The sequence below is a fragment of the Engraulis encrasicolus genome, chromosome 2 (assembly GCF_034702125.1).
Source record: "Engraulis encrasicolus isolate BLACKSEA-1 chromosome 2, IST_EnEncr_1.0, whole genome shotgun sequence".
In the NCBI taxonomy this organism is placed as follows: domain Eukaryota; kingdom Metazoa; phylum Chordata; class Actinopteri; order Clupeiformes; family Engraulidae; genus Engraulis; species Engraulis encrasicolus.
Window position 1 is genome coordinate 5,594,305 of NC_085858.1, and position 19,471 is coordinate 5,613,775.

The window sequence follows — 19,471 nt, forward strand, 5'->3', positions numbered from 1 at the left end:
GAAAGAACACATTCTAATGAGGGTCTTAGCGTTGAAATGCAGCTTATTGCATGTTTTTATGTGCTTCAGAGGCTCAGATATTTAGGTTTTTATAGGCTGAGGGCAACTTTTCTTAAAAAAGGCTAGGCATTCAACAGCCTTTTTTGCAGGTGCTTTAGGCATCAATGGGTTAATGGTTTGTCCGCTAATATTGCTAGAAATCCACAGGACAGCAAATACATCTATTAACCATACAAGTGAATACAAGTCCCCTTTGTCCGCGACCCCCAGTTTGGGAACCACTGAGCTAATGTAATGAATCTAGGGACATGAGTTTGAGTTCGGAGGTTCATGGGACAGCCGTACCTAAGCGGCAAACAGGCCCCAGCGCCCCAAGTCTCCCATCCCATTTACAACACATCCTGCAATTGTATTCCATTCCACTTAGCTGCAGTTATTATCAGTTACTGTCCTTGGAGCAGTTTTGGATTAGGTGCCTTGCTCAAGGGCACTTCAGCCACGGAGTGCGACAGGGAGGGGAAGGGAGGGATTCGAACTGGCAATCCTCTGATCTAAATAGTCCATCTCCTTAACTACCAGGCCACAGCTGCCAATGCAAGTCCATCATCCTACTAGTCCACTTGAGCCGACCAATGAGTTCTCCTGCCTTCACATGCGGTATCTGACGGCATCATTCCACACCAGCCGCGATAACTTTCCCGTTCTTCCCGAGCTCTCTCTCCCACTCATTTCCTGCCATCATCTCACACCATCCTATCCGAATTAAGGCATTCAAGCCAAAAGAAAAGATCTTTAAGAAAATATAATATCAAGAATTGGGATTGGCAAAGTGACTCTGCAGTCAATTTTCCACATAATTCAAATAAACTTTGTTTAGCTAACCTTTGCTGACAGTTACCAGGGCCAGAACACTCTCAAACACAGCAGCTTGTACCCTTTTTCATTCGCTTCCCATAGTTAGCTTTTGATGATGAGAAACAGAACAACCAACTCAAAAAAGCGGTTTAAACATGGCTGATGAAAGCAAAGAGTCTTTTTTTCCCAATTTAGAAAATCTGCCTGATTAACACAGATGTGATGTTGTGGAGGTATGGGGAAAAACACAGCTGGATAACGGCTATGCTGATGAATGCACTGTTTTTGTGGGCATGTATTGCCATTGTATTATTCCAAATACACGCACACACACACACACACACACAGACACACACACACACACCCTGCTGACCTCTTTGGCTCAGTCAGCAGATGGCAAGAACGCAGCAGCAGTATAAACAGTGTGTGTGTGTGTGTGTGTGTGTGTGTGTGTGTGTGTGTGTGTGTGTGTGTGTGTGTGTGTGTGTGTGTGTGTGTGTGTGTGTGTGTGTGTGTGTGTGGTGTGTGTGTGTGTGTGTGTGTGTGTGTGTGTGTGTGTGTGTGTGTGCGTGCACGCATATGTGTGTGACTGTGCGTGTGTGTGTGTGTGTGTGTGTGTGTGTGTGTGTGTGTTTGTGTGTGTGCGTGCATATGTGTGTGCGTGTGTGGATGCTTGCAGCTCCTGTGGGTCATAAAACTCACACTGGGTGGCACTGAGCGCCCCTGGCGCAGTGGTAGTGGTGCCCGCGGGGCAGAGTGTGCACTGGCTCTGGCCTGCCCGCTCCTGGTAGGTGCCACGTGGGCATGGAGAGCAGAGCGCAGCACTGGAGAAGGTGCCCTCAGGACACACCACTGGGGAGACCGCACATGGGGGAGGAGGGAGAGCAAGGAGAAGGGGAGGGGGGAGAGCAAAGCCACAGTCAGATGTACTGTAGTCTATCAAAACTAATCAACCCCCCAAAAGAAGTCTTGTTTTGGCAACTTTAGTCCTTTGGGTAACATTATCTTGATGAATGAGAATCTTCACAAACAAGTTAATGACGCCTACTAAAAAAATATGCTATGTTATTAAGAACTGTAAAGGGTGTTCCCCCTGGGATCAATAAATAAATGATACTCTACTCTACTCTAATGATACACTCCCGCAAAAGAAGGAGAGGGGACAAGAAAGAGAAGTATCACAGTATCACATAAAAGTGAATGGAGCCTGAAATTAAACGTCTATTATTAGGGGTAGAAGATGTTATCCAAAGACCCTTTTTTACTATATTACACTGAAAAAGACCAAACTGCAGCCATAGTTAGATTTAGTGTATAAGGGAATGAAGTATACTACAGTAAATCAAAATAACGGAAAAAACTACTATGCTTTGATGTTGCAACACCACAGCTTTAGGCCCACGTTTCAAGATGTACCAATGAATGATTGCAATCGTCTATATCATTAGCCTTTGATATGCTATAGGAGTGATGTGTGTTTTGGGGCAGGGACTATTAGAGAGGGTAAAGCAGCTCAGCTCACCACAGCCACTGGCATCTGGAGTCTTCTGGAAGCCTGCGGCACAGCTGAAGTTCGGCTCGGAGACGGAGGCCTCCGCCTGGTTGGCCGACAGCAAGGACTGGTACAGCTCTCCTCCAATCAGATCCAGCAGCCCGCTCAGGAGTTTCTCGCTACTCAGGGCCGTGTCTACAGATAAACAACACAACAAGTGCTCACCAGCCGTGTGTGTGTGCGTGTGCGTGTGCGTGTGTGTGTGTGTGTGTGTGTGTGTGTGTGTGTGTGTGTGTGTGTGTGTGTGTGTGTGATTTAATTTCATGAAAGTCAGCACAATGGTCTTCGTTGTCAAGATAGAGCCATGGAAGTTAGGGTTAGGCTAATCCCATTGACCCAAAGATGGCGGCTCATGGAGCCTTTCACACACAGATCGCCATTGACATAGTTCCAGGATGTGAGCGTGGCTCACAGAAAATGTAGTAAAGGTAAATGTAATTCATTTCAATTCAATTTTATGTCATCTTTACTTGTTATGTAGCTGTTCTCTGTTACTTACTTACTTAGGCCTTTACATTCCTTTCGGAACATAGGCCATTGTTCTCTGTTAGTCCCTAGAAAAAAGCAAGCCACTGCCTAGACTTATTTGAATCTATGTAAGTCATGTCGCCCGCCAACGTCCTGTACCCCAGTTGTCGAAACTCTGAATTCCATGGCTGTGGGTCAAGACACCATACCACACGGGACTCACCAACGTCATGCAGGTCTGGGAGTGCAGCGGAGGGCAGGTCTGAGAGGTGCGCGGTGAGGGTGAAGCGAGCCTTCAGCTGCTCGTCGCTCACACACTCCACAGACACAGACGACTCGTCACACACAGACACGCCTTCCATCCGACCAGGCCCTGGCAGCTGGAAACATTTAAGGAAGCAGACGAGACTGGTGTCATCAATCATAACACCCAGATATGTGCAACAGAACAGCATTGCTGCGTAGACATGAACAACTTGACTTCAACTCAGGGCCTCCACACACCAGTTCCGACAGCACTGCGGAGCACTGTCAGTTCCGACAATTTTGGTTAGTGACAATGAATGGTCAATTTCATCGCAGCAGAGCAATGGGCGGTATATATGCAATCGACATCTGGGGACGTCGGCGCCGGTGAAAACAATTGGAATCAAATGTTGGCAGAGCAGTGCTCCACAATTTGTCGGAGCTGGTGTGCAGAGTCCCTCAGGATCCCTGCAGATGTGGGCAGTTAGTAACTATTGCATATGGCATATCATGATCTGCATGAGCTGAAGCTCCAGACTTTCATTGAAGACGTTCACTGACTGTACCTGTACACAACAAAAGAGTCAGAGAGGCTAAATGACAGGATTCTATACCTGCCTGCTTTGGGCTGAGCCAGAGCCATACAGAGGGGAGAGTTACGCGATTGGAGGACCAGGAATTAAATGGCAGCTCCGCCTTTCAGCGAGATAAGGGTGTTCCTAAAGCGGCTGTCTTTCCATAGACTCAACATAAAACCACCACATTAACAGCCAAAAATAAGGACTAACGAACTATATTGCGGGGTAATCACCACAAATATGTAAACCATCAACTGTCTCGGTGGTGATAATCCCAACAGTTTTACCATCTGTGATGTTAATCTGAAGTTATTACTACGAACAGCAAGTCTTGTCATATTCCCTGCATTGCATCGCATTGCATTTGCTGTGTGCTACGCCCACTACTAGGAACTAACACTCGCAACGCTGAGCAGTACTGAGAAGCTAAAACAGCTAATTTTGCTAATGAGGAAGTCGGCCTAAGCACACAGCGGAGATTGCCCGACTCTCCCCTCTGTATGGCTCTGGGCTGAGCTATTAGCGGGAAACACATAACTTGACGACGGTGTCATACGTATGACATGAGTGTCGTAACAATATCGCTACACAGTCATGGACGTGTCGTAAACATTATGTCAATGTGATATATTGTAGGACTGTTGTTATTCAATAACATTCGGTTATGGCCGAGACAGCACCCCTGATCATAAAACGCTTAAGGCATTAACATGATGTTTATGACTCGTCCATGACTTTGTCATGACACTGTTTTGACACCTACGACACTGTCATGTACCTGGACGCCGGTCATAGGTATGACGCCGGCATCAGGTTCAGTGTTACCGATTAGGGTACCTGTTCACTGCAGAGGGGCTGAGAGATTAGTGTTACCTGTACACTGCAAAGGCCTGTGGCCCTCATGTCCCTCAGCAGGGAGGACTGCAGCTCAGAGCGCTGGGCATCACATGACCTTTGACCTGACTTCAGGGACGCCTGCAGGGTGGCGCCACTACTCACTACCTGGAACACCTGGGAGCCTGCAAACATACAGTTACGTATATTACATGTTGATTACAGGTAGATACATCATAAAACAAAAACTGTACAATACAGTGTTACCAAAACTTGAAAAGAAACGGATGAAATGTAATAAAGAAGATGAGTGATTACGCTGGCATGCGTGAGCCAGTGGCACTCCGGAGAGCCAGATTTCAGTGCTGGGGTCACACAGGAAGCTGGCGGACGGGAAGACGTTGGCATATCCGTGGTGGCACTGCACCTCACACCTCTGCTGCCCCTGCTGGTCTGGACGACACACTACAGCGCCATGAGACACGCTGGCAGCTCCATATGGGAGAGGGCACTGAGGTCCTGCACCAATGAAAAGGGATGCTTTTATTACCAGAGACAAATTCAACATGGACTTACGTTTTCATATTCTTTGTTACACATGCACTGTAGCCCTACCCCATGTCTTTCTACCAAACATTTGCGGTCTTCTCAGGCCTTGCTTGACAGTCATGATGAACCAGCTCATTTGGTTATTAAGAGGGTTGTTTGATGAATGGAAATCGAATTATGCCGAACAGCTTCTAAATTCAATTGACCGCCCATCAACAAACACCTCTAAAATTCAACTGACCGCCCATCATTCATTCAGTTTTCTTATATACAGTACGTATGTGTGGGCACACAATGACGTTAACATTAGCCTGCACTGCGATTCAATTCGATATCGATATAAATTTCGATTTCTTAGGCCAATGATTCAATGATTCAATTCTTTTTTATACTTAAAAATACTCCAAGATTCAATTCGTTTCGATCCCCATCGTGTGTAAATCGGGTAAATAATATCAAAAAGCATCGATACAGTATATTCACCTCATGCCCGGTCACCTGGATTGAAAAAGCAACTACAGTAGAGCTGAGAGCATGTGTGGAGGACAGGTTTTGCAGAGAGTCAGATGTCATGCTTACGGTCGCAGCTGGGGACCTGGCCGCTGTGGCGTGAGGTGCGCGTCCCCGGCAGCTCCATGCCACTGTCCTCGGAAACACACCAGCAGTCAGCCTGGTCACACTGCAGCGCTGAGAAGAGCGCCCCCTCCTGGGCACACTCGGGCTCAAAGCCCAGACCCACCTCTCTGGCCTGGGCTCCAGCTCTCTGCAATGCACACCATCCTGGGCCTGGGGTGGAATCACAATTCACTTCACTATATATCCATACAATCAAAAGAAATGTATGCAGTTCATTTGAGGAGCTTCGTCACAAAATTATGTATCCATTTTGGGAACATGTTGGGAAATTTACATTTTTGTATTGGTCATTGTACTGCATTGCAATGCACTGAATTGACATCACATTTAAGAAGTATGTTCTCAAAATATTTGAATGGCAAGAATTGATGGGACGTCTGAAATGTAATTTTTACAAGCACTCACCATGTAGGGAAATAAACTATGAAAATATCTGTGTGTAATATTCTATTTCTCATATATTTCTTTCCTCTCTCTCCTCTCTTCAGCACAAGAATTGTCTTAAGACTATGGGAGCATGACAGTGCAGGAGGAAAAACAGAGTTGTCAAAAGTAAAAGTAATAGTAAAAAAGAAACACAGTTTCCGTCCAACACTGCTCATTTATCTGAGTAACCAGACTCCAGTAGGCCTGTGTACTTATCCTACGATCAGCTGACTCTGGACAAGTTGGATCAAGTTTGTGGTCGGTCCTTGTTAGGTTTTTAGTGCTTTTCAGTAACAACACAGTCTATCTATCCCATTAGGTACAATGGAGTAAATGGTCTAACAGCTACAGTAATATCACAGGCTAGTGTTGTACTTACACCATGAATTTACTTTTGATTTTATTTTTGACACATCTGAGGAAAAAGTAAGAGAGATGGACTGTGTGATCTCACATGTGTAGTCTCCATTGGTGCTCAGGACAGCAGGCTGGATGCTCTCGCCGCTCACAGCATCAACACACCAGGCTGAAGAGCCTTCTGTCTGAAGCACAGTGAACTGGCCATTCTACACACACACACACACACACACACACACACACACACGCACACGCACACGCACACGCACACGCACACGCACACGCACACGCGCACGCACACACGCGCACGCACGCACGCACGCAGGCAGGCAGGCAGGCAGGCAGGCACGCACGCACGCACACACGCACGTGCACACATGCATGCATGCACGCACGCACGCACGCACGCAAGCGCGCACACACACAACGTGTTAGTGCCTCAGAGAATGCTGCTGTCAAAAACTATGGCAATGGTTTAAAAAGGGAAACAGTTACAGTATAATCTACCTCATCACAGCTGGGGCTGAAAGAGGAAGTGATGTCACTGGTTGGCTTTGCCCAATCAGAGAGGAAGGAGGCACTCTGAGCCCGCTGGCACTTGCTTGGGCCTAAAGAATAGTTTATGTGTACATCATAAGGTTGTCCCATTATAACATACATATTTCTACCAGAATGATCAGGGTGATCGAAGAATCAGTGTATTACTAAACAAAATGATATTCAGCACAGTTCTCTGTGAATTAAAAAACGCTCTACTTACATTGAAGTGGCTGTGCGGAGTGGCTGCTTAGAGATCCAGTGATGTATCGTCCTTCGTCATCCACACACCAACACTGACCTACAAAACACACCCAGGTTTGAAAAATATAGTAGCAATGCCTGTCATTGATAAGAAAGGAGTTCAGATCCCCCTCCTAACCTCTGGAATATAATAAATTGGTGACAATTGGAGTCAATACCATTTATATCGAACCACATAAAGGGAGGCATTGATCAGTGTGAGTAAATGAAGGAGGGCTCCACTTCCCACAAAAGCGAATTTAGCTAGTGGGTCCAACACTGTGTCTTCCAGGTGACAGGTTACCTGTGCTGGGGTGGCACTGCTGAGAGAGCCAGTGACCCTGGCCGTCACACTGGGGCCGGTAGGGCTGGTAACCCAGCACCAGACTCTCCCTCCCCACACCAGACATCAGCCGAGTCTGCCAGTAGAACTGAAGTGCTGCAAAGGAAGTTGAACATTTGGGGAATACAAAAAAATATTAACCCGCTGAACATTGAAGACTGCATTGAATATTTGAAATGTAAACCAGGGCTACAGTATTTTTAATCAAGTACATTGTTTTTCAGGCCAAGAATCCCTCGGGACCAAGACAATCTCATTAGCTCAGCCCAACACCATGATGCACAGCAAACACTTTGACATACATTAAAGGTGCACTGTGTAAAATGGTGGCCAGAGTATGTTTTATTGAGACTGTGCTGCCCTTTTGCCAAATTTAATCTTTCCACGAATACTTATGTGTATGAACAAAGTACAGAACGTTTTGCAGCTAAAAACACAGGATGAAAAGTGCTATTTGATGAATACTTAGAACTTGATGTTGGTGGAGTGAACAGCATGACATTTGTGAGTGAACAGCATGAAATTGGGAAAGAAACTGCTAAAGCATATTACACAGTGCATCTTTAAACTAGACTGCCTGTGCAGTCGCCTTCGACTGCTTAAGGTATATCCCCGAAACGCGGCGCTTCCAGTCCCCCATCATTCCTACCACTCCCGTCCACCATTTCGTAAACGTAGGCTATATGATACATAGAGACGTGACATGACGTGCATAGGCTTAAAACCAAACTATTGTGAAAATGAAGCAAAAAATGGGGCAAATGGTAATACTGTTTTAATGGTTCAGTGGATATACCACATTAGGTACAGTGTAATAACCAGTGTAACAATATTTAATACAATGTAATGTTTTTTACTTACATCATGTGTTTGTGCGTAAGTGGTATTACATGGTATTGCATATTGTTACACTGGTATTACACTATATTACATGGTATTGCATACTGTTACACTCGTTATTACACTGTACCAGATATTGCATATTGTTACACTGGTATTACACTAGTATTACATGGTATTAAATATTGTTACATTGGTTATTACACTGTACCTAATATGGTAGATTCACTGAAATGGTGAACCATTAAAATAAGGTGTTACCGGGCAAATCAATCCACCCAGTCAGAAGTTATGGGCCAAATGAAAATTCCGCCATTTTGAAAGTGTTTTCTTCCAAACTCGAATCAGTTCATGAACCTACCCTAGAGCATTCACACACAAAATCTGGGACAAATCCATCCACCCGGTCAGTAGTTATGGGCCAAACAATAATTCGGCCATCTTGAATTCAGCCATCTTGAAAGTGTTGACCTCCAAACTCGAATCAGTTCATGAACCTACCCTAGAGCATTCACACACCAAATCTGGGACAAATCCATCCACCCGGTCAGAAGTTATGGACCAAACAAAAATTCGGCCATCTTGAATTCAGCCATCTTGAAAGTGTTGACCTCCCAACTCGAAGCAGTTCATGAACCTACCCTAGAGCATTCACACACCAAATCTGGGACAAATCCATCCACCCGGTCAGAAGTTATGGACCAAACAAAAATTCGGCCATCTTGAATTCAGCCATCTTGAAAGTGTTGACCTCCCAACTCGAAGCAGTTCATGAACCTACCCTAGAGCATTCACACACCAAATCTGGGACAAATCCATCCACCCGGTCAGAAGTTATGGACCAAACAAAAATTCGGCCATCTTGAATTCAGCCATCTTGAAAGTGTTGACCTCCAAACTCGAATCAGTTCATGAACCTGCCCTAGAGCATTCACCCAAAAAATCTGGGACAAATCCAAACATCCGTTCAAAAGTTATCGCGTTAACACGAAAGACCTTACGCGGCGGACGCGGCGGACGCGGCGGACGCGGCGGACGCGGACGCGGCGGCGCACGCAAAACCATTACATCCCCGACGCTCCGCGTTTCGGGGATATAATTAGTGGATCTAAACCAAGTGGCACAGGAAATAGATGGGTGGGCTTTCCATACTAGAGTGAGCAGCCAGATGCAGAGCAGAGCTGGAGTGGCTGAGCAGCGCCTCAGAGAGCTGGGCTCCAGTAGGGGCATCTGATGATGATGGTGATGACAACAGCAGCTCCTGGGGGGTCAGCCGCACCCCCGCCGCCAGCAGGTAGCTGTAGCCCAAGGGAACATGAGTGGCGTTGGACGCAGAGATGAGCTCCTCGGCCTTGGCCAGGAATTGAGTAACCTCCTGCTCGGCCAGCGAGCAAGAGCCTGGACCTGAGCGAGACAGGAGAGAGAGAGAGAGACACACACATTATTTACAGCATGTATACCATATTGGCTCGAATATAAGACATGCTTTAAAATAGAGGGGCTGTCTTGTACTCAGGATAGTCTTATTTTCGGGCCAATACGGTATATTCTTCACTTTGTTTGTACTATGCACTTGAGACTGTTATGGTGTCATGTTCACTGATATTAACAAGGACACTAATCACTGATGGACAGGTAGATGGTCTTTGTAAAATGAAAGGAATACCGTACACTTTCTATTCTGCTGAACGCTTTCATCTCTACATTCGTTTAATAGTGTAGGCTTTTAAAAAGAGTAGGCTGGCTGGCTTTGCTTCTTATTTGCGATTACAACATTGTGATTTAACATTATGATGGCTGTAATGGCGGTGTTGCTTTTTTTCTGTCCCTATGAGTGGCTCACTTACATCTTGGGGCCTGGTCGAGTGCTGCTTTGGTGTTGGGCACCACGTCTCCCATGGGACTAACGCACCAGCACTGGCGGAGGTCCAGGTGCCCCAGGGGAAGGCTGAAATCCGACAAGGGGCCGGGGTAGCGCTCCACCTCCCCCCTCAGGAGCCTCCACACCGCCAAGGGGTTGAGGAGGACGGAGGGGCCAGAGACCGCGTCCGCACGCCCCTCCACCACCTCCTGGGGAAGCCCAGCAAACGAGCCAAAGCCCTGGAGAGCAGGGAACACCTTCTGGTGGCCAGCCTGGAACAGAGCCGCCAGGAAGCCACCGAAGGATGAGGTGACGGCAGGGTTGGTACCGTACGCCCTCAGGAGAGCCAGGAGGTCGGACACAGAGAGGTCCTGGCCAGCGTTGTTGAGCTGTATCCACTGGGTGTAGAAGTCAAAAGCCTGTGCAGGGGGGCCGTCACACTGGACGGGGTGCCAGCGGCCATCAGGGGTGCAGCGTGGGATGTAGACGTCAGAGATGCTGGAGGGGGCGGACTGGGGGTCGGAGAGGGCAGAGTGAACGATGCGAAGGAAGGCCTCCGCTGCACTAGACTGGCAGTCTGTAGGACCTGGAGGAAGGAAAGACATCTCAATGGCAATGCAATGTTGATGCACGCACGCCAGTGAAAATGGTGGTGAAATCAGGTACTGCCTCCCATTAGTGTCAGTGCCTGATTATAGCAGACTTAACCCATTGATGCCTGATGTTGCGTTGCGCAACATTGGCCCTGGCGCCTGGAGCTGCATCACGCAACATTTAGGCTCATGAGATTTGAGATAACTTCATTAAAAATCTTTGTTTGTTTGAGATGAATGGAACACATTCTAATGAAAGATGAGGGTCCTAGCATTTAAATGCCTTCTTATTGCATGTTTTTATGTGCTTCAGAGGCTGAGATATTTAGGTTTTTATAGGCTGAGGGCAGCTTTTCTTAAAAAGGGCCCAGGCATTCAGCACCCTTTTTTGCAGGTGCCTTAGGCGTCAATGGGTTAAGTGTCACCTTGTATAGTGTTGTTATGTTACTGTTCACCATCTTATACTCTGTACTGTTTACTTGTGTTGTCTAAACTTTATGTACCAAAATCTTAAACATTTCAAAAGCGTTGCATTTCACTGATACCACCTAATTGAAAATGTCTCTCTTTCTTGGCATGCCTTAATAATAATATAATGCAATCAATATCATGACAAAGGTGCACTTACACTGCTCCGTGGTCCCCTGTGATGGGGAGCTGAGCCTGCTGCCCAGTCTGTCCACACAGAAGCAGCCCTGCCCCAGGCACTGCCGCCGCACGTACGCCCCGCTCCCCTCCTCACACTTGGGGATGAAGACCTGCGCACCTGCAGACATGCTGGCCTGGACTCGGATGGCCGCGTCCCTCTCCCTCTCACACCGGCTGGGGCACCTGGGCCTTGACCCCACCCTGCGCGACCCTATGACCTCTTCACCTTGAGGGGTCACGCACCAACACTCTGACCCCGTGCACTGTACCTCCTCGAATTGCCCCTGCTCGTCGCACTGGGGCACGTACAGCGACCCAGAAGAAGAAGAAGAGCACCCTCGGGTGTCGGGGTTGGAGCCCTTAAACACGGCCTGGAGCAGCGGGCCGAGCTGTGTGCTGTCCTCCGCCTTGAGTAGGGTGATGGCCTCTCGGAGGGTGCTGAGGAATGGCTCGCTCTCCAGCGTAGCCCCCAGCAGCTGGATCAGAGCCTGGTTCTTCTACAAGGATTGGAGAAAAAGAGAGGGGAAAAAGGACAAAAATAACCATCTATTGAGCCTAAATATCAAATCAACAGTTGCAGATACTTATAATAGACGTTAATGTCACTATAAACACTGCAAGGGTTAAAAGGCTGGGAGGGCTGTAAGTGTATTTTGAGGCTGATTTGAATGTTAAGCCTAAAAGTGGAAATGTTTTGGGGCTTTTTTGGCATTTGGTTTGATAGGACAGTGTGAGAGGAGACAGGAAACAAGTGTGAGAGAGATGGGTTAGCGCTGGGAAACGACCCAGGCCACACCCGAACCTCTGCCCCCAAGGGCACGCAAGCCCAAACGTGGGGGCTTATCGTGTTGCTCCACAGCGCCCCCCTCGGACGGGAAATGATATGACGTCACAACATCACATAGCATTTGATTCACCTGGCTGAAGCCTTGAGTGAGGCTCAGGGTTCCTCTTGAGCCCACGGCACCAGTGAAGTTGAAGTTGCCAGCGTTCTTCAGGAACTTCCCACCAAACAGGTTCTCCTGCAGTCTCTTGGGGTTGGGGGTGAGGGACAGGGCCTTCAGAGCCAAAGCCCCCGAGGGGAACATGCCCTGCACCAGCTCTGCTAGGATGTCACCCACGTCTGAACGCTCGGATTCGGGGAGCGAGCGGAGAAGGCCGGATTTGGAGATGAGCTCTTGGAATTCAGGGCTGCAGACAGAGATCGGGGGCGGGGTGGTGCCGTCCTCTTGCGTATCTGCAGTTGGCATGGCAATCGGGCCGGATAGGAGCCTGGAGAGAGCCTGGCGTCTCTCAGAGGCACAGTCCCTTGGTCCAGAACCTGCAGGGACAACATACACAACACACAAACCTAGTCTATGACCCAATGCACATAGATCATAATTGGAATGAATCATCAAATTATACATTAATCATAATCAACTTTCAACAGAACTACTTTTTTTTTACTGATGGAATTCAAATATTCATATAGTCCATAAATGTATTAAGCCAGTATTGTACTCAATTCCATCAGGAATGTCTGTTGTGTGTGTGCAGACTCTTTGCACAATACAATAGTACAGTTGAGAACAATACAATACAGTACAATACACTCAGCTTGTTGCTATGATGAGAGGGACGTACCGCAGTTGGGCTGCCCCTGTTGACGGGTACCAAAGACCTCTTTCCCATCGGCACCGACGCACCAGCACTGGCCGCCAGCCTGGCACTGAGTTGGCACGTACGCTCCGTTGGCATCGCAGGAGGGCACAAAGATGTTTCCGGCTTTGGAGGCGGCTGAGCTCTCACTTTCACACGGAGTGGGGCCTAGACCGTGAAACCACAATTGAGTTGGCAGAGGAACCACCCGACTCTCTTCTCAGACAATGCATAACAGAGACATTTTTTTTCCTCTATTGTAAGTTACACATCAGCACATTTCACATCTCCAAAAGCAGAGCTATTCAAAACTGTGTGTTAGATAAACATGGCTCTCCAATTGTCATCAACACAGGCGCCATGGATTAGACAGGAGTCTACACGCCATGCACATATCTGAATATGGAATCTGAAACCATACACTGTATGGCATTCACACTAACACCTGAATGCACAACTCTCAAAGCACACGCACCTGGATGCAAAACTTTGAAGCATACACACATCTGCACAGCACACACAGAACTTCAAAGCATACACCAGAGGTTAATCTCAAATTCACAGTGTGCCAAAATCTAAATCTGGGACAAAGTCACAGGTCGAACTCAATACTGGTATTTACTAAAAGTAAAATGGGCTAAAATTGAGGAAACACTCACTTAATAGATGCAAATTTCACAAGCACTCATTCCCATCATATTATAGCTGAAATGTAGCTGCACATGTTGAATATAAAGGTGAGACATTATACTGTCCTGAGCCCACTCATACAGTATGCCTGTGAGACTCAAATGCAGGCCACATAAAATGACTCTGCGGGCCAGAGTTTGACATCCCTGGCTTACACACTGATATCTGAATGCACTCATCATGAACTCTCACATCTGAATCTGCCGCTGGTGGCCAGCTGCACGGCCAGGAACCTCCTCTGCAGGATGCGGTACATGTTGGACTGGGCGAAGGAGCGTCCCGCCGAGGTGTCTGAGAAGGCTGTGTCGTACACCTCCCCCAAAAGCAGCTCCAGGCCTGGACAACACAAGACAGCACAGTGTTACAAGGACATGCACAGAAATACCAAAAGTAAAACATGAGGTTAAATTAGAGATTTATCAATAAACAGTTACTCTATAACTGTCTTGGCCTGAAGCAGAAAGTTCAAGATCACCACAGATATACTATTTTTTTTGTCTGATTTATGGTGATGGATATTGGCCGAGACATATTTGTACATAGAAATCTAAGCACTGCCATAGTGGTGAAATATTGGAAACCACACAAGCATGAAACAGAACAGAACAGAAACAAGCAGCCTACTCCTACTGTGACGGAGGTCATCTTGCACCTGTTCACCCCCCTCGGGGATCGAACGTGCGATCTCGTCAACTACAACGGCCCAACGGCACGAGACTGTATGAGGCTATCGGAGGGAGGTTTACCAACGTTCCACGCCAACTCTGTGCTAGTTAGCCTCCGTTACACTCTTCCCCTTAAACCTCACTCCCATCTGGGTCACGGCACCACTGTGACGGAGGTCATCTTGCACCTGTTCACCCCCCTCGGGGATCGAACGTGCGATCTCGTCAACTACAACGGTCCGGAGACACAGTATGATACCGCTGGGCCAAGAGACTAGTCTCTCGGCCCAACGGCACGAGACTGTATGAGGCTATTGGAGGGAGGTTTACCAACGTTCCACGCCAACTCTGTGCTAGTTAGCCTCCGTTACACTACAGGCATCAATTTGATGTGTCAATAAGAACATAAAAATGCCTGCCTTTGAGCTTGGGGAACCACAAACCCATCATAAATCATTCTGTACCCATTTTTTGCCACATCTTTGTCCATTTGAAACGACAACACATTCAACAATGCATTAAAACAAGCACTACACCTAAAGTGCTACCTCTATGGTAACTCAGTAATGTTTCAGCTGTTAAAACTGAGCTTGACAAGCCGCTGAACCCTCACCCCCACCCCCATCATCAGTCTGCAAGCTGGCCCGACAGCCAGCACGTCATGCCTGTCAGCCCGCCTCAACCTCACCTGTGCTGGGCAGCTCTCTGCCACGGCTGTCTGCACAGAAGCAGTAGCTGGAGATCTCAGGGAACATTTTCTTGAACCCACTGAATGTCTGGAACAGCGCAGGTTGTCTGATGGGTGACAGAGAGAAAGAGATTGTATTAGAGGTGAGTAGAGGAGGAGAGGAGTGGATATCAGTCAGGTTTTATGCACTAATGTACTGTAAAATACACCAACACAGGAACCTTTCTGAGTAGCACTGATAGATATTTAAGTATTTGTTTTTAAAGAAACAAATGAATGGGAGTACATGGAACAGAGAGAAGACAATGGGCTTTGTGATCAAACAACATACAAACGGCCGAGAACTGTGCATAGAAAGTGATTAAATATCTGTAATTAACCGCCGTTTCATGCTGCGTTTGGATGAAACGAAGGAAAAAAATCAAACCTCTGTTCAAGCACCATCTAGTGTCCAGAAGAGTGCAAAACAGGGATGACAAGGGGTGCATCCCAATATGTGAACTTGCCTCCTCCACTGACCTCCTCCACTTGCTTCTCGTCATGATGACATCACTGACAACTGCATTATATTTCAATATCTTGCAACAGCTCAATTGTAAAGTCTTTTCTCATTTGCAATTGGTATGGTGAATGAAAAACAGTCCCCCAAAAGTTGTTGTGGCTAGGCTGACAGCTGGGAAACTTTATAGTTTTCTCCACAGAGGAGGGGCCAGGAGGCGGGACGAGGAGACAAGCACAAGTGGAGGAGGCAAGGACACATATTGGGATGCACCCAAGGAGATGAAGCCTTGCCTGGTAAACTAGCCTGGTGAAATGCAGTACTTCTTCATACCAGGTGACAGGGTACCAGGTTGGACTGTTTACTGGGGAAATTTGGTAGCACACTAAGTAGACATCATCTGATGCTACTAATGCATCTTTGGTTTATTGGTCCAGTAGAGATCCTACCAATCTCAGTCATGTCAATGAGACCAGTCAGACGCTTAGCACTGAAAGTAAATGATGTCATGATTAATATGACGGTTACCGAAATTGTGACTTGTTATATGATCAATATCATGAAGGTAACGAGGGGCTGTTTTACCAGGCTAGGCTAAGACAGTGACCTGCCATGCTGACCTGTTGAAGTGGTGGAGCAGGTCGAACACCATGCTGTCTGTGGTGTTGATGAGCTTGCACTGCACGGGTAGGAAGAGGCCGTCACCGGAGCACTGAGGAGGGGAGGGCTCGCCCACCCCATGGAGCAGACGCCGCTCACGGATCTCACAGCTGCCAGGGCCTACAAATCCAACGTCAAAGTCCAAAGTAAGGTTTATTGTCAATTTCCTCACATACTGGACGTGCAAAGGAATCAAACTTGGGGTTATCCCATTTGAATTTCATACATTTACACTACCACAGTACACTTTTATCCAAAGCGTTTTACATTTCTTGTAGCTATAGGATATTGGTTACAGTCCCTGGAGTAATGTGGGGTTAGGGTGCCTTGCACCACATCTATGTAACTTCTCTCTTTTCTTTTTAAGTATTTTTTCATTACGATAGGACAGCGTGAAGGGAGACAGGAAACAAGTATGAGAAAGAGATGGGGTAAGGCTGGGAAACGGACTCGAACCTGGGTCCCCATGCAAGCCCAAATATGGGGGCTTCGCGTGTTGCGCCACAACTTCACTTTGGCCTTGACTTTGAGTTGTGTGACTTACAGCGTGCAGGTCGGCCATTCTGCCGCGTGCCGTAGATCTCCATGCCCTCCTGGTCCACGCACCAGCACTGCCCTGTGGTGGGCTGGCACTGGATGGCCTGGTAGTCTCCAGAGGGGGTGCAGAGGGGCAGCAGGGCACTGGCCCCCTCATCGGCCCTCTTCAACACACGCTGCCTGTGCAGCTGGCATTGTGTCAGGCCTACGGACAATGACACACACACACACACACACACACACACACAACACAACACATTCTCAGTGGCTTAAATTCAACACCCAGTAGAGTCATGAAAGAACAGAGTATACTGAAACACATGTGCGAAATTATACAGATCTGTTTACGTCATACAGATCTGTTTACATTGGCAAGATGTTGTATTCTGTTGTTTATTGCAAAGCCCAGGGGCCTATACTAAGAAGCTGGTTCAGGAGTAGATCAGTTGAAGTTAAGAGGTAAATCATCTAATAGTCCTCATGTTCTCGAGAAAATGAGGACTCCAGGCTCTTCTATTAGATGATTTACCTTTTAACTTCACCTAGTTTACCCCTGAACCAGCTTCTTAGTTTACCCCTCAGTACCTGAATGTCATTTGAAAAAAGAGTAAGCAGTCTGTAGCACATCAATAGCGCAAAAAGTGAGCCAGGTTACAAGGCCACAACTGTGGGTTAGAGGAGGAGATTTTGAGCCTTACAGTGGATGGCTGTTCCATTCTGTCTGCTGCCAGGCAGCTCAGCTCCCTCCGAGTCCACGCACCAACACTCGGTGCCCACCGCACTGCACTGCACATGCCTACAGAGGGCAGAGTGGAGCTGAGCATCAGAGAGAGTATCCTATCCTGCTCATCATATCTACTGTATGTTGAATAAGTGAAGTAGACGAGGGGAAGGTATACATACTACACATCAAAAGGCTTAACTACTCATTTGTCAAACAAGATTTTTGAAAGAAGATTGAGTGTTGTTGTGCAGCTGCATATCTAATCAAGAAAGCACATGGTGGGACCATCACCACTACATCATGATATCATTATTTTTATTATTTTGAGGTATTATTTCCATATTCATGAACATGAATTTTCAATGCTTTGTAATATCCTGCAGGCACCCTGCGATTCCAATCCATGTCGGACTGGGAATCATGAAAACATGGACATTTTTTTTCTGTTTCAGAGCTGTGAGAATGACAGCGTTGTGATTCCTGACCTGAAGCGTCCGTCCTCTGAGCACTGTGGCACATGGCCCCCCTCCTCCGCACCCCGGGCCCCGCGCAGCAGCTCACACTGACTCAGGCTCTCCGTCTCCAGCTGGTACTCTGCAAGTAAGTACAAGGCAGCTGGTACAAGGCAAATCGATACAAACTAACTCTCAACAAACCTCGGGAGTATTGCAAGAACCTGGCCCAGTGGTTAAGTTAACCCCTGAGGTGGTGGTAAATCATCTAATAGAAGAGCCTGAAGTTGTCATTTTCTACACTAAATGACACCTGTGGGCTATTTATTAGCAGGTTTACCACTTCCTGTAAGTTTACTTCACCAAGTTTAACACCAAACCATATTCTTGGAATACCCCCTTGCTTCCTGAGCAAATTCAAATCAACATAAAAAAGTGACTTTTTAAAATTTAAATGAAAGGTCCAATGTGTACATTTTTTGCTGCATATTTCCAGAGGTTAAGCTGCCCATTACACAAATGTCATCTTTTTCACAAGTATTTACTACCACCATCTTATACTGTAAGTATTCATTATGGATTGTAAATGTACACTTTTCATACATAACTATTTGGAATTCCCAGACGTTTTGGCTGCAAAGTCTACTGGTTGGACAAGTAAAAGTAAGTTTATTTAGTTTGTAAAAATGCATAAAAAGACAACATTTGTGAATCATGGGCAGCATGAATTTTAGAAATAGATTGCCAAAATCACACGCTTGAACATGAAACTGAGAAGCATGATCAAAAAACACGATTATTGAATATGGATATAGCGTATTAAGGGGATGAAAAACATCAGTCAAGTGTGTAAAAAATTAGTCTCTACTACATTCTTCTGAGCCACATTTGAGCAAGACAGTGTTTCTCTGGGAGAGACCCTTAACCTCATCCTTGACCACCAACAGCACTATAGGAGTCTTACCTGAGATCTTTCCTTCGACGCCGAGACTCAGGCCGGTGACCAGCAGAAGGTTGAACCATAAGTTGAGAGCCATGGTGTGTCCTGAGCACTCCTCGCTGCACAGCACAGTACAGCACAGCACACCACAGCAAGAGCTCTGCTCACCTACTGATGATCCGCTCTGCAGGGCAGCTTTTTATGCTCAGGGCTGAAGGTGCATTGTCATGCCACCTCAGGGCTTTCTGCTCACCTGGAGCAGGCACTATGGTGCTGACCACGCACCTGACCTCTCCTGGGCTCACCAGAGCAGCACAACCTGACAGGCTGGACTTGAGGCAGGCGATGAAGAGCACTTGATGAGCACAAGGGTGGGACACATGAAGATGCAGAGGCACAGTGACATTTA

General features: G+C 47.0%; 1 protein-coding gene across 1 annotated transcript in view; it reads right to left on the minus strand.

Moving 5' to 3' along the window:
- tg (thyroglobulin) overlaps positions 1-19,248 on the minus strand; it is a 53,263-nt gene extending 34,015 nt beyond the window's left edge. The window contains exons 1-22 of the mRNA XM_063220327.1: positions 19,087-19,248; positions 18,156-18,264; positions 17,645-17,742; positions 16,954-17,151; positions 16,370-16,529; positions 15,251-15,357; positions 14,090-14,233; positions 13,193-13,375; positions 12,484-12,887; positions 11,547-12,063; positions 10,312-10,911; positions 9,617-9,868; positions 7,586-7,720; positions 7,262-7,339; positions 7,009-7,109; positions 6,599-6,710; positions 5,662-5,868; positions 4,852-5,052; positions 4,573-4,718; positions 3,099-3,255; positions 2,378-2,542; positions 1,558-1,707 (exon numbers count right to left, since the gene is read on the minus strand). Coding sequence (XP_063076397.1) covers positions 1,558-1,707; positions 2,378-2,542; positions 3,099-3,255; positions 4,573-4,718; positions 4,852-5,052; positions 5,662-5,868; positions 6,599-6,710; positions 7,009-7,109; positions 7,262-7,339; positions 7,586-7,720; positions 9,617-9,868; positions 10,312-10,911; positions 11,547-12,063; positions 12,484-12,887; positions 13,193-13,375; positions 14,090-14,233; positions 15,251-15,357; positions 16,370-16,529; positions 16,954-17,151; positions 17,645-17,742; positions 18,156-18,264; positions 19,087-19,159 — 4,297 coding nt within the window. The 5' untranslated portion in view covers positions 19,160-19,248. The remainder of the gene's footprint in view (positions 1-1,557; positions 1,708-2,377; positions 2,543-3,098; positions 3,256-4,572; positions 4,719-4,851; positions 5,053-5,661; positions 5,869-6,598; positions 6,711-7,008; positions 7,110-7,261; positions 7,340-7,585; positions 7,721-9,616; positions 9,869-10,311; positions 10,912-11,546; positions 12,064-12,483; positions 12,888-13,192; positions 13,376-14,089; positions 14,234-15,250; positions 15,358-16,369; positions 16,530-16,953; positions 17,152-17,644; positions 17,743-18,155; positions 18,265-19,086) is intronic.
- Between the last annotated feature and the right edge of the window lie 223 nt (positions 19,249-19,471).